Raw genomic sequence first — 14,707 nt, 5'->3', positions numbered from 1 at the left:
TGAAATAAATGAAAACTACATTTGAAAATTTTAAATATTAATTTTTTTCATATATAGACGGAAAATCTGTCCCATCCCGATTTTTCAACGGAAAATCCCCGTCCCTTTCGAATTCAAACGTAGCGGGGAAACGGGACGGGGATGGGACACATTTTAAAGTGCCCCGGTGCCATCCTTACCGCTTCTTCTATTCCTATTTCAAGCCTTGTTAGTTAACAGGCCCTTGTGTTCAGGTCCATATAGCTCGAGGCCCACCTTGCCATTTTCTTCTTTTGACCCAATCTTAAAGGTCCTTTTTCTGCCACCCGTGCATGATTTGGATCTTTCAATATTTGAGAATTCAGATTAAAGTTTTAAAAAATACACTCTAAAAATTTTACCTCAAATCTCAATCCAAGCTTTATTTACCCCAATAGTTGTTTAGATTATATTTGATCAATGTAGTACAGAAGACTATTAATATTAATATAAAATATTTTTTCTATTAATATAAAAAAATAATTTTTGGGTATATATGCTAAAGAGCCAATAACATACAAATAATGAATTACTGTCTCATTCGCCAGAAAAAAGGAAATTATTAAGAATTTTATAAATTTGCAGTTTCGTGGTTTTTAAATGGAGGACGATGATTTAATATAAATTCCGTTTGTGCTATTAAACAGTGATTTATGAATATTGTGTATATATATATATAATATTAAAAAAAAAAAAAAAAAAAACAGCACATCAATTAAAAATGCCCCTACAAACACCTCTATATATGAGTGAATAAACAAAGAGAAAGAGGCGTACAAATTCGATTTCGGGGAAGCAGTAAAGAAAACCAGAAAATGGAAGAGAATGGCAATGTTGAAAACCAAATCATGGATGATGGATGGGACGTGGAAAATCCTGAGCCAAACAAGACTCGACAAGTACGCTTGTGCATGTGCCGTACTGATCGCGCCTGTCGTCTCTATTGTATTTGTCTACGGTGCGTCCTCTCTCTTTTTTCGTGAATTTCGGAAAACCAGTTTCTATATAAACAATTCATCACTCATTCACACAAATAAAAAATAAATAAAAAAATAAAATAAAAATCACTCGCTGTGCTAGATGTGTAGTGTAAAATATTTTTTGCATATTGTACCTGACTTCGGAATTCAAATAGCTTTTCATTTCAATACTTTAATGTCTCGTATCATATAATGTAATATTTATATGAAATTAGAGGACTTGATGATCTTTTTGACTTGCCATATAAATTGGACAGATCATTTTTAGTCCAAAGTCTGCAACGTTTCAAAGTTTTGTCGGCTAAATACAACCCTACCATACAGTTATAAGACCAGCTATCAAAGTTAGGTTTATTAGGCAAAGTACGTATCATTAACCTATTCTTTAAGTATATACATTAAACCCATAAAAGGATTATAATTTAATTATCAAAACAGAAAAGTACGTATTAAAACAAAAAAAGGAACCAATGCAAGCCCAAATTAGAATTGATGGCCTCCTCGATTACCCCCTCAGGATAAATTCAAAACATGGAACTTATTAGGGAGGCTAACATTTCGATGAGGTATATTTTTTGTTCAAGGATATACATTTTTTTTTTTTTAATGTAATCCATTTATAGATGAAAATGAAATGATCACTTATATTAGCTACTGCACAGTTTATTTTGTATGGTTCAAACATATGGTAATTTTTTTTTTTTTTTTTTTTGGAGAAATGTTGGGTGACTTATGCTAACCAATTAGCATTCGACTACTTGTAATATATGTTGGGGAAAAAAATCAGTCTCATTTTAAAGAGAAATTATTTACACTTACTAAAAACTGGATGAAATTTGACAGTAAAATAAAATTATACATATACATAAGTAAAATTTGAGAAATTTTTTTTGAGTTGAGAGGTGATTAAATTATATATATATATATATATATATATCTGAGCAGCATGGTTGGCGTTAAATGACAAAAGCAATGATGGGAATAAGATGGTCTGTATGTTCTTTAATTGAGGTGTTGGCCATTTAAAGGTTCATATATGCAGCATAATCTATAGATAACCTTAAAAACATTTTCAGGAAAAAAAGAAAACAGAAAAAAAGAAATTAGTCAGAAGCTCGAAGTATTATATTAGAAAGAGAGAGAGATAGTTGGGATGGAAACCCAAACTTTTAGAAGTAAAAGTTAATCAAAAAAGTTAAAATGTGAGCGGATGTTTTATCTCCAAAAAAAGTGTTCTCCATGAACAAAGTTTTTGAAAAGAAATTCCGATACCAGATTTAAGTTTAGAAAAGAGGTTGTTTACATATTTTTGCCTTCAAAATTCTCAATAGTTTTTTATTTTTTAATTTTATTTTTGGTGATTTGATTCTCAAGAGTCTTTGAGATAATTAATCCTTGTATACATATTTTCCGTGATGGTATCTTTTTCTTTTGGAGTCCATAATGGTATTTTAATGGTTACAATTTATTTGATGGTAGTTTTCAACTTTGGAACAGGGCCTAATTAATTACTATGAAAAGCTATTTAAATTCCAAAATATACATATAGTGGTAGATGTTGACATACATTAACCCCAAAATATATTAAGATGTAATTAATCATCCTTAGCCAAAAAGTAATCCATTTAGTTTTTCCAAAGCAGCATATGAAATTCATGCTAAATTCTTTCTTTTTTTTTTAAAGAAAAAAGCATGATAAATATTGAAGTGCATCACAGAATTTAATTTTTCTTAATTGAATTTAGGGCCGATCCAAAAATGAAATGGATGACATGTAGGGTCAGAAAACCTTTTTTTTTTTTTTTTTTTTTGGGTAAGGTTAAAATTTTGGTAAGTGATCCAATCAAACATTTTCTGGAATTTCTATTTTCGAAATCTTACGTTGTAATGGGTAGATCAAACCAAAAAAAGGACACAAAAAAGAGAATCTTTCTTCCTCTTTTCCTTTCCGTAAAATGAGCTTTACTCTCTTTTCTTTCACCGCACCTACCGTACATGTCTGCCAAAGTCTTAAACCGTCCATATCAAGCTTGCATTTTCGGATGTTTTCACAAAGATTCGGTCATAAATTGCAAATGAAAAATGAAAAAGTTCCCCACCAAAAAATCCTACCAAGCCAAGCTCTAAATTTTTTCTCGCATTAGAGCCTCGTTTCGTGGAGTTAGTGATCATGACCTGCTCTTTCGGTGATCTTGAGCCACGATTTCTTCTGCCCACCCAATTTGCCTATCATATTCATGACCTTCTTTTCGACCATATATATCATTAATAAAAAAAACATAAAACCAAACACGAAAAAAAAAATGCCTACCAAATTAACAACTCTACTTTACTTTTTCCCTCTACACTTTTTAGATGTCTCACAACCATGAAGACTATACCAACTTCTAGTTTCACACATAAAGTTGAAAACAGAATTCTCAACGAACCCAAAAAAAAAAAAAAAACCTAGTATAGAAACCAATTAAGCACTTTTAGATGAACGCCCAATACTTTTCCCGTACGTGGAATTTGGATCCAAAATTAGCACTTGATTTTGGAGAGTCATTGACATCTTTAGTGGTTGTGTACAAAGTCTAAAAAATGGTTTGTATGAGTGAATGACAGAGCGGCACATCAAGAGGGCGATTAGCCGAATATACAGGTTCGATTACTTGTCGTTCTTATCCAAAATAAATTACGTGCAAAAATTGACAATTGGCACCACGATGGAGATGATTACGACCTTAAGGATTTCATAAATAATGGAATTAAATCCTCACTCTAAAAAAAAAAAAAAAAAACTTTTCTTCTGTTTTCATAGTAATTTATTAATTAAAATTAAATTTTGATTAATTTTCACATTAATTAAAATTTTCAACAGAAATCAGTCTTCAGTGGAGTACTTTTCTCCCTTATCTAATCAAAGATCTAAACCTGTATTTCCCTTTTTCATATACGCAGAAGATACTGTGTCCCTGTGGGTGCCACGAGACAGACAAATTTGTTTCCAGCTTTATTACATTACACAATACATTACCACTATATATTTTCCATTTCTGAGATCAATGCAATTGGATATGTATAGAGTCTGTTAGTCTCTCACAAACTGATAAAGATATATTCAGATTCAGTGATTGAACACAAAGATACAGAGAGAGAGAAAACCATCAACCATGGCTTCAATGGATAAAAATATTAGTATTGAAAGCCAGACCAAGTTCAACAAGTATGCATGTGCCTGTGCTATAGTCGCCTCAATGATTTCCATTATATTTGGCTATGGTATTTACACTCAATACAGATTTCTTTTATTTATTTTTTTTTTTGGCTAAAATACAGATTTCTTATTATACATGTATTTTTTAAATTTCTTATATATCCAATTTTTTATTAATCTTTTTTGATTATTTATTTATAGACACTGGTGTGATGAGTGGAGCAATGATATTCATAAAAGAAGATCTGAAAATCAACGACGTGCAAGTGGAAGTCCTTGCCGGTATACTAAATCTATGCGCTTTAATTGGATCCCTTACAGCTGGAAGAACATCCGATTATATTGGCCGTAGATATACAATTGTTCTATCCTCCGTTATTTTCTTGGTGGGAGCAATTCTAATGGGTTACGGTCCAAACTACGCCGTTTTAATGGCCGGCAGATGCATTGCAGGAATAGGTGTTGGGTTTGCGCTAATGATCGCACCGGTTTACTCGGCAGAGATTTCATCTCCTACATCGCGAGGCACTCTAACTTCTCTACCGGAGCTTTGCATCAGTTTCGGAATCTTACTCGGTTATGTATCGAATTTCGGTTTCGGAAAACTGACCTTGAAACTCGGGTGGAGAATGATGCTTGGGATCGCAGCACTCCCTTCGATCGCCTTGGCTTTGTGCATTCTCAAAATGCCCGAATCCCCAAGGTGGTTAGTCATGCAAGGCCGTCTAGAAGACGCCAAGAATATACTCCTCCAAGTATCGAATTCCAAAGAAGAAGCCTATCTCCGTTTGAACGACATCAAACTCGCCGCTGGATTCGACGAAAAGTGCGACCAAAACGTCGTCGTTGAGCTTCCCTCGAATAGTCGAGGCCAAGGTGTTTGGAAAGAACTTTTCCTCAGACCAAGGCCAGCCGTCCGATGGATATTGATCGCCGCGATTGGGATCCATTTCTTTGAGCACGCGACGGGGATCGAAGCTGTCGTTTTGTACAGCCCGAGGATATTTAAGAAAGCCGGGGTCACAAGCAAAGACAAGCTCTTGCTCGCCACTGTCGGAGTCGGACTAACCAAAACCATATTCATTTTGACAGCGACATTTTTACTAGACAGAGTTGGAAGACGACGACTACTGTTGACGAGCGTAACGGGTATGATATTGGCTCTGTCTATGCTTGGTTTTAGCTTAACAATGGTGGAACATTCTACGGAGAAGCTGATGTGGGGAATAATACTCAGTATTGCTTCGGTGTATACTTATGTAGCTTTCTTCTCCATTGGTTTGGGACCGATTACTTGGGTTTATAGCTCTGAGATTTTTCCACTGAAGTTGAGAGCACAAGGTGCAAGTGTTGGGGTAGCAGTGAACAGGGTTATGAATGCTACGGTTTCTATGAGTTTCATTTCTATTTACAAGGCAATCACCATTGGTGGAGCTTTCTTTATGTTTGCTGGTATATCTATATTGGCTTGGTTGTTTTTCTTTTTCTTTTTGCCTGAGACAAAAGGTGTTCCATTGGAAGATATGGAAATGCTTTTCAGCAAGAAGAAAAACGGGTCTAGAACTGCTGAATTAGAAATCCAGCAGAAAATTAGTAGCGTGTAGAGAATTAGTCTGTGACAAAAAAATAATAGGGAGTGAGATCGTGATCAGTTAGTATTTCGAAGGTTTACTGAGTATTATTTTATTTATGCAACTTATTAGAAGTTAATCAGTAAGTAGAAGAAATCATTAGTGTTAAGTAATCTGGATGGTCGTTTTATTATATAATAACGTCTGTCAATATATTTGTCTATATTACTGTACAAGGACTTGGCAACTGGCAATGCTTTGTTTTGGCATTGTATGCATGAAATTATAAATAATATTATTGTCGTTTTTTTCAATTTTTTTTCTCTTATGCGGCCATATCTATTTGTTATTCATTCAATCTTTGCCTCTCTTTTTACCCAACAAAGACCCGGAAACTGTGCATGCAAGTTGAGAATTTAATTACAGATTATAATATTATTCTGAAGATTCCGGAAGAGAGAAGGTGGTGACTACGTGTTAGCAAGTATACCGAATCAAGTAATAAACTCCAATATCAAAATATATTTTCAGAAAAAAAAAAAAAAGAAAAGTCAATGATAAAATATTATAGAGTGCAGACGACTTCCGTTTTCAGATGGAAAATTTATGGGTTCCTGTGCAATGTTGAATGGTTTTTATCCTTAATAAACAACAATTGTGCTTTTCTCCTCTCTACTATGAAAATAGTAAAAAAAATTTACAACTAGTTTTAAGATGAAATTATGGGATGGGAATCTTCGGTCTTTTTTCTTTTCTTTTGTGATTCGTAATAAAATTTAACCTTTTCAAAAGCATTTATTCTTTTTTATTTAATTTATTTTATTTTTTTTAATGATTTAAAATAAGTTACATTATATGATTGGTGGATATAAAAATGAGTATAAAAAACTAAAAAAAAAATTAATACAAATATAAAGTTATGTTTTATAAGATCTTTTTAACTTCAATGGATGGATTTGATTTAAACGTTGGATTGTTGGATTAGATGACAATGCAATATGTAATCTGAATAATGATTAAATTCATTTATCAACATTTGCAATCGAACAGCACTAAATGATCAAATTCATTTATTAATATATGTAATCGAACAGTTCTAAATAATCTAACCCATTTAAAAGTTGAGTATATTCTCGATCGGGCAAATGGGTCATCAACTGGCAAATGGATTCATCGAATGTTAGAAAACTCTGTTAAAAGGCAAAGTGAACTTAAGATGTTGTTTCGAAAAATAAAAGAACTTGAAACAGAAAAAATGTCAAATACTGAATCGAATGGTTAATTATAATATGAGAACTAATGACTTTATTTATTTCCCACTTTATCCAAAAAAAAATAAAAATTATGCATTTAAATTTTTACCCCAATTTTACAATCCATTAAAATTTTTCTTCCCAATTTACATAAAAAAAATTACTTGATTTCCAAATAATTAATTATTTTAATAAAATTTATAAACTATTATTGTTTTCCCAATTTACCAAATAAATAAATCGTTGTTACTATTTTAATAAAAACGTTTAATGAGACAGTAATTACATGATTAGCTAATATAAAAATAGTTACAAAAAAATATAATATAAAAATAAATGAAATTAAAAAGATAATCATTTGGGTGGATAAATTAATTAAAACTCCAAGTGGATTAATAAAGAAAACTCAACCCATCAAATTCATCCAAAAAAAAAAAAAAACACTCAACCCATCAAGATTCACCAAAAAAAACCTCAACCCTATCAAGATTGAAGTCTCATGTTAAGACTCATCAATACGACGACGTATAAAGTCGGTAGCTTCGGGCTGTGTGCATACTAATTTAATTTTTTCTGTTATTGAAATCCAACGGCCAGTAGCATCCCGCCATAACCTATCAACCTAAAATCCAATTAAAGGTCAACAAAAGTTTAAATTAATATAATGTGGTGGCCCGCAAAATATAAAATTGATTCCACCACTTCCTCTCCGAGTTCCTTCCCTGTTACAGTGACAAATCCCAGCAGGAAAGGAAAAAAAAGCTCTTTCTTTCTCTTTCTTGCATCAGATCGGACTCTTTTTCACTTTCAAATCTGAGAGTCCAAACTCAGAGAGTGGAATAGCGAAAGCTCAGAAATTAGGGATTTTTTTTTTTTAAGAAATAGGGAAAAATAAATAAATATAAAATAATAGGAGAAAATTAGTGTCCGTGAAGATTTTGGATTTTTTTTTTCCTCTATCTCTCTGTCCGTCTAAATCAGAATGAAGGATGATGATGGGCTTCCAACAACAACAGCGAACACGAAGAAAGAGAGCTCGGATTCAAGTCTAATTTTCGGCAAAGGACGGTACAAGTTCTGGGCATTGGCTGCCATTTTGTTGCTCGCATTTTGGTCTATGTTCACCGGCACCGTCACTCTCCGGTGGTCGGCTGGAAACCTTAATCGTCTCTCCGACGACCTCGACATTCCAATCCACGATGATCTCGACGTTCTTGTTAGTTTAATTTCCCTTGTTTTGTTCTATTACGATTGCGTGTTATTTATGTGGTTTTTTGGAGTTGGATCTTGGTTGAAATTGCGAGCATTTTTTTATTTTTTTTCTTTTCTGGGAATTTTCTGAGTTTGGGTTTGGGGAAATTTTTGGTTTAAGGAAATGGAGGAGAGGGAGAATGTGGTGAAGCACATGTGGGATATCTACACCAATAGCCGTCGGATCAGATTACCGCGATTCTGGCAGGAAGCATTCGAGGCTGCCTATGAGGACTTAACCAGTGATGTCCCTGGTGTTAGAGAGGCTGCCATTTCTGAGATCGCTAAGATGTCCGTTCGCTCCATCGATCTCGATCCTCCTCCTGTCCAATCAACGGTTCGTTATCGTTATCTCAGCCATTTTTTTTTTAAATATATAATAATTAATATTATCGAACAATTAGATTATTGATTAGAGTGTCGATTTGCTCGTTATTTATTTTGAAACCCAAAAGCCTACTTCTTGGGCTTTCAGTTTGTAACTTTTTGGCGTAACTTACCTTTGATTGGGTTGTATAAGAATCTTAAATCACTATCATAATTGGGAAGTTATTCCTTTACATTAACTGCACTCTAGGTAGTTTTAGAATTTGTGGCAATGCAATATGTCAAATGCCATTTTACATTTTCTTCTGATTTTTTTTCTTACTATTGTAATGAAATTTTTTTGATGTTACTATTTTAATATAAATTTAGTTGATCAAAAATGCTATTTGTCAAACACATTTGGAGGAGTCTCTCGTTTATGACTATAGCTTCTATAATAGCTTTCCTGATTTTTATCTTGTAATTGTTCAAAGATTGAGTATAGGCTGAAAACACAACGCTTGGTTTAGTAGCTTTTCCCCATCAGAGAACAATCTGGGTTAAGCTCCATTTTTCTGTTTGTGTGTTTGCTACAACCCAACTTGATGCAGATTCGGGATTCCTACCAATCTGTGCAATTATTTGGTCTGATGCATTGCACGTCTCAGTAGCACCCATTCTGCCATATTGTAATGGTGGAAAGGAGCCTTGAATTGTCATTAGGTGAATTTGGGTAAATACCTGGCTATCTTGTTCTTGAACGGGAAAGTTTTGGTCTACATAGTTTCAATAGTCTTGAATAGGGACTTAGTTTTTCACCATTTCCATGATTGTTATAAAATCCATTCTTCTAAAGAATGGAACAGAAATCAGATTTAATAATGATCATCAGAAAAATGGTTTTGTGTTAATATCTTTTTTGATTCACTGTACATGTTGGCCAATTAAACGAATTAATACTTTCTGCATGCTGGTTACCCTTAGATGTTGGTAAACCTGATCAAGCCAATTATAGTAGAAGTGATAGTAGCTGACTTGTTTGGATGTCTTGTTGCTTTATCACATAAGTTCAAGATGGTGTTTGGATAATAAATAAGTGACTTGAATCATAGAAATTGATACATAATTTCCAACTCTGGATTCCTTTAAGTATGTCAACCTCTAGATAATTTTTATCTTAAATTAACATAGTGTAGGTTGTATTACAAATTGTTGCCTCAACTTCTACAACTTTGTCTTTTTTGGGGTGATATTTCTGTAAGTTTGTCATCGTGTATCTGAGACTGCATTTGCCACAATGGTGTTTAGATTTCTCGTATCATCCATTAATGTATTTATGTCACAAATCATGCTGTAGATGTTTGATCAGAATATGAAAAATTGAGAAAGTAAGCCCTCCTATGTGACTTCTAGATAGAATTTCCTGTTTCTTACATAGGCATTTTGATCTTCCTTGGTCAAAAGATCTTGTCCTCTGTATGTTCTCTTACGATTGAGACAGCAGCTTGCTATTATTTGATTTGCTTCTGCGTATCCAATGAGATTTGGTGGATCCATTAACTTATCAGAAAGGATGTTAAAATAGCAATATTTCCCTGTATCTTTGCGTGCTCAAATTCTTTAAGCTGTCATTGATTGGAGGAAATCATTATAAATTTCTAACATGATTGGTTTGGCCTTGCGTTTTTTTTTTGTCATCGTAAACAGGCTGCCCTGGAACTTAGGAAGACTTTGAGGCTAGCAGACAAAGGTGGGGTGAACTCAGTGATGAGTGGTCGATGATGTGAACGAATATTTGAGGTCGAAGGGTTCAAATATCTACACTAATCTGCGCTCACAAACTGCTCATGTGCTGCCAAAAAATTGTGAGTGGCAGTGATGGGCGAAATTCATACTCGGTTCTTCATGGTTTTTTACAGCAGGGGAAAACTATGTATTTAAATTAGGTTATGATTCTTGGAAATTTTTGAATGTCATAGTTTTTCCATGTGAGTGGTAAACTTAAAACAAAACCTTTATGAGACGAGTCCAAATGAAAGAATTTTGTTATGATATTTATTTTTTTTTATAAATTCATATGAAAAAATTTTTCTGCAACCTCACTTCATTAGTTCCTTGCTCTATTTTGAAGCCAGTCATATATATATGAACGTATAACTACCGCAGTTCTACTCAGGGTCCTAATTTCAAAGCTGTGTGTTGCTTGTAAACTTATTATAAAACCTGCCAAGCTCAGCTGTTTGGTTTCGTGGCCATGCTCTTCATTTTTTTGGGGTTTTTTTTTTTTTTTTTTTTGGTTGGTTGGCTGAAGGAGTTTTTCTCTGTTATCGCGACCACACCCAACAGCTCAAAAATCTTTAACAATTATTCTTATGTAACCCCACTCCCCAAATAAAACGAAAAAAAAATAAATAAATAACCATCGAGAAAAAGGTGACAACGTAACAAAATTGAACCAGCGGGCAACTAACGAAGGTAAAACCACTAGAGAGAGAGAGAGAGAGAGAGATGAGGTGCCCGTACTGCTCGGCCGGGCAAGGGCGGTGCGCCACCACGAGCGGCGGGAGGTCCATAACGGAGTGCGATTCGTGTGGGCGCGTAGTGGAAGAGCGACAGTCCCAACCTCACCACCTGTTCCATCTACGCGCCCAAGACAACCCTCTCTGCCTCGTCACCTCCGACCTCCCAACCCTCCACCAACACTACCAGACCCATGACGATGACGACGAAGACCCCTTCGAGCCCACCGGCTTCATCACTGCCTTCTCCACCTGGTCCCTCGAGCCCAGCCCACTTTTTCTCCGCTCCTGCCTTTCCTTCTCCGGCCACCTCGCCGAGCTTGAGCGCACCCTTGAATCGTCCTCCTCTTCTTCTTCTTCATCATCGACTTCATCATCGTCGACGGTTGTGGTTGATAATCTGAGGGCGTACATGCAAATCATCGATGTGGCCTCGATTCTTGGCTTGGACTACGACATCTCAGACCACGCGTTTCAGCTATTTAGGGATTGTTGCTCCGCTACTTGCTTGAGGAATCGTAGTGTTGAAGCCCTTGCCACTGCTGCTCTTGTCCAGGCCATTAGAGAGGCTCAAGAACCCAGAACCCTCCAAGTAATTAACTATACTGTCAATTTCTTCGAGTTTCATTTGCTCTTTGAAGCTAATTTCGTTACAAATTATAGTTTTGTTTATGGGAGCTTTTGAAGCTAATGTTATTTGCCTGGTCTCGCTCAATTTAGGGTTTTTGACCTTGGATGTCTTTATTTTAATTTGTCTGTTCAATAATTCTTACTATGTTGTTCCATAAGGTTATGGTTTTTCTTTTTTCTTTTTGTTTCAATGCAATTTGTCCTCTATTTGATTTCCTTGGCGCAACAAAATTCCAGTTTTTGCGTGTTGAAGAACTATTATCCAAAGAATTAAGAGTCTTTTGGATTATTAAAGAGTATCTTCTAACCTAACTTTTATTTGTATTTATATGGTAACACGACATGCATCAGTCTCATACATAATAACTTTTCAGTGTCTACAAAAGTCAATGCAATGCATCATCCTTTAGTAGGCGATAATTGAATTTGAATCATCGCTTGGAAAGCTTGGAGTTATGTTAAAAAAGTGTCTTCTTTTTAGAGTAGTCCTACTCTTTTATATTGTATTGGAAATTGTCTTCATTCTTGTTTTTTGGGCATAGAAATTGAGATCGAACGCACTTTGCTCTTACTTTTTTTGCCTTAAAAGCGTGAGTTGATTATTCTCATACTCTGCATGAGCACCGTTGAATATTTATTTTCTTTGATTATCAAGAATGAGTGGTTGATTTTGAATACTAATTTCTTTGCTGCTGCAAACTTCTTAGACCCTGAAAAAGAAGCCAATAACTTTGTCTTTGTTAATTGATTTAGAAGCAAACCTGCTCCCATTTTGAGTTCATAGATAATGAGTTGACTTGTAGCATATTTTCATTGCAGTGTTGGACTGCTATCTGATTTTAAGCCTGTATGACAGGTTAATTACTGAATTATCATACAGTTTAGTGAAACTATTTCTCCAGGAAATGATTCAAAAATGTGTTCCTAAACTTCCGCCTGCCGTGATGGAAAAGTGAACTATAGTGGTTATTCATGTTTACTTTTAAGTAATTTATTAGTTCTGCTGGTGCAGATTTAACTGCTGATGAAAAAAATTTGTACTTGATAAAATCCGCCTGTTGTTCCATATCATTTTCTGGGTGCGTTCTGAAGGGTACTTCATAGTGCCTTTTGGGTAAAATATTTGAAGTGTATAGAGGATGATTCTCTTGAAATATTATTTTGTTCACTGAGTCATGTGTATATGACATTTCTATGTCATTAAGTTTCTTCTCATTTCTGTAGCCTTATTAAACATTACCCCTCTTGCAAGGTGCATGCAATTGTGACTGCAACCCATGCTTTCGAGTTCAGAACTTCTCTATCTTGATATCTGTTTTGATCCACAGGAAATTTCAATCGCAGCCAATGTTCCACAGAAGGAAATCGGAAAATACATCAAAATACTAGGAGAAGCTCTACAGCTTAGTCAGCCCATTAACAGCAACTCCATATCAGTCCATATGCCTAGGTTTTGCACTCTCCTTCAGCTCAATAAATCTGCTCAGGTATTTTTTCAGTGCACAATACCCCATTGGATCATTTGCATTTGTAGAAACTGTGATGCTGAATATTAGTCATGTTGTTATAAGACTGTGATTCTGCATAGTTATTATATAATTGCAACATGAGAAATGGCATGTATATCTGTCTCAGTAAATGGGCCAAGAATAGATCAAGTCTGGACTTGAGGAGGTGTGGAACTTTGAACCCAAGGAAACAGAACATGGTTGTGTAGAGAGTCATGAAAATGTTGAACCTAATGTTTGTGAAGTTCTAATTGCAATAATGTTAACCCAGAATGTGTTTACAGAACATTTTGGCTTCTTAAATGAAGTTCGTTGGCATATTTTCAATGCTGCTGTGATAAATTGAGATTCATTGTAGTCTGATGAAGTTTATTTTCAGGAAATGATTTAATCTTGATCTAATCTGACATGATCCCTTTCGATTTTTCAGGAACTGGCAACTCATATTGGTGAGGTTGTCATCAACAAATGTTTCTGCACTCGACGCAATCCCATTAGCATCTCTGCAGCTGCTATATATTTGGCCTGCCAACTGGAAGACAAACGCAAAACACAGGCAGAAATTTGTAAGGTGACTGGTCTTACTGAAGTCACTCTCCGGAAAGTGTACAAGGAGCTTTTAGAGAATTGGGACGATTTGCTACCATCTAATTATACTCCAGCTGTTCCTCCTGAAAGGGCATTTCCAACTACTGTAATTGCTTCGGGCCGCACTTCAGCGACCAAAGCTGATTTAGCTGAAGCCACTGCTTCTTTAGACAGAGAGAAGCAACCTGAAGCTAAACCTAATAACAAACCAAATGAAGTCACAGATATGATCCATCAGGCAAGAGTCAAAGAGGATGTTGAAAGTAAAGGAAATGCCCGAGGGGCACATAACCCTTTATTGAACCGGTCTACAATTATCTGGCAAACCCAGCATCCGTTTGGGACTTCTGGTTTGCGGACAGTGGGTGATAAGTCTCAGAATATTGTCCAAGGAATGGAAATTGATGAGGCACAGTCAAACCATCAACAGTTAGAGCAGAAGATAGAAAAGGAGACAAAGGACATCACAAACTCGCCAAAGCAAACTCAATTGTCAAGTCCTCTGGCTTCAAGTTCAAGTTTAGCTACCAGGCAGTTTCGGCCCCCATCTCCATTGGGTCCTTCTCCAAGTGTTCAGTTTCTGCAACCACCTAAGCTAGCACCAGGTTATACCGAGCTTAAAGGCTCTGGAGGTCAAAATGGAAATAAAAATGCCAAACACTTTGGGGACATCTAGTCCAGAACTCCATATTAGCAGGGCCTGCTCTACTTTATCTGCTTTATTTGTGGCTTAGGCGAGAAAGTAAAAAATGAGGCATTTTCAATTGTATAGTATTATTATGTCAATGATATTTAATTAGTTAATTTATGTTAACAATTTATTTTAATTAAATTTATTTCCTTTGCTCTGGATATAGAGAAGTATTTGGATTTGAAAAGCTCTT

General features: G+C 35.1%; 2 protein-coding genes across 5 annotated transcripts; both read left to right on the top strand.

Moving 5' to 3' along the window:
• Positions 1 to 3,832: 3,832 nt before the first annotated feature.
• On the top strand, positions 3,833 to 13,191 carry LOC107424841 (probable polyol transporter 6). 4 transcript variants are annotated; one of them, XM_048478749.2, is made up of 5 exons: positions 3,946 to 4,262; positions 4,399 to 4,900; positions 8,003 to 8,237; positions 8,394 to 8,609; positions 10,286 to 10,685. In XM_048478749.2, exons 1-5 carry the CDS (start codon positions 4,154 to 4,156, stop codon positions 10,358 to 10,360), a joined length of 1,137 nt encoding a protein of 378 aa, XP_048334706.2. In that variant the 5' UTR covers positions 3,946 to 4,153; the 3' UTR covers positions 10,361 to 10,685. The 4 variants fall into 4 exon arrangements, 3 of the variants coding, with proteins under 3 accessions (XP_060675246.1, XP_015890201.1, XP_048334706.2); XR_007242425.2 differs by lacking the exons at positions 3,946 to 4,262; positions 4,399 to 4,900 and adding an exon at positions 13,056 to 13,191 and having other exon boundaries at positions 7,718 to 8,237; positions 10,286 to 10,443; XM_060819263.1 differs by lacking the exons at positions 8,003 to 8,237; positions 8,394 to 8,609; positions 10,286 to 10,685 and having other exon boundaries at positions 3,833 to 4,262; positions 4,399 to 4,479; positions 4,651 to 6,082.
• On the top strand, positions 10,836 to 14,675 carry LOC107424838 (plant-specific TFIIB-related protein 1). Its single transcript, XM_016034714.4, has 3 exons — positions 10,836 to 11,689; positions 13,056 to 13,214; positions 13,666 to 14,675. Exons 1-3 carry the CDS (start codon positions 11,087 to 11,089, stop codon positions 14,497 to 14,499), a joined length of 1,596 nt encoding a protein of 531 aa, XP_015890200.2. The 5' UTR covers positions 10,836 to 11,086; the 3' UTR covers positions 14,500 to 14,675.
• The last annotated feature ends 32 nt before the right edge of the window (positions 14,676 to 14,707 follow it).

Source organism: Ziziphus jujuba, chromosome 7, assembly GCF_031755915.1.
Source record: "Ziziphus jujuba cultivar Dongzao chromosome 7, ASM3175591v1".
Taxonomy (NCBI): Eukaryota; Viridiplantae; Streptophyta; class Magnoliopsida; order Rosales; family Rhamnaceae; genus Ziziphus; species Ziziphus jujuba.
This window is presented reverse-complemented; position numbering and strand designations above follow the sequence as displayed.

What these genes read in the sequence shown, in the direction of transcription:
- LOC107424838 (XM_016034714.4), top strand. Translation starts at nt 11,087, where the DNA reads ATGAGGTGCCCGTACTGCTCGGCCGGGCAAGGGCGGTGCGCCACCACG. An exon ending in AAGAACCCAGAACCCTCCAA is followed by an intron (nt 11,690 to 13,055) that starts GTAATTAACTAT and finishes TTTGATCCACAG; the next exon opens with GAAATTTCAATCGCAGCCAA. An exon ending in AGCTCAATAAATCTGCTCAG is followed by an intron (nt 13,215 to 13,665) that starts GTATTTTTTCAG and finishes TCGATTTTTCAG; the next exon opens with GAACTGGCAACTCATATTGG.
- LOC107424841 (XM_016034715.4), top strand. Translation starts at nt 4,154, where the DNA reads ATGGCTTCAATGGATAAAAATATTAGTATTGAAAGCCAGACCAAGTTC. An exon ending in TTCCATTATATTTGGCTATG is followed by an intron (nt 4,263 to 4,398) that starts GTATTTACACTC and finishes ATTTATTTATAG; the next exon opens with ACACTGGTGTGATGAGTGGA.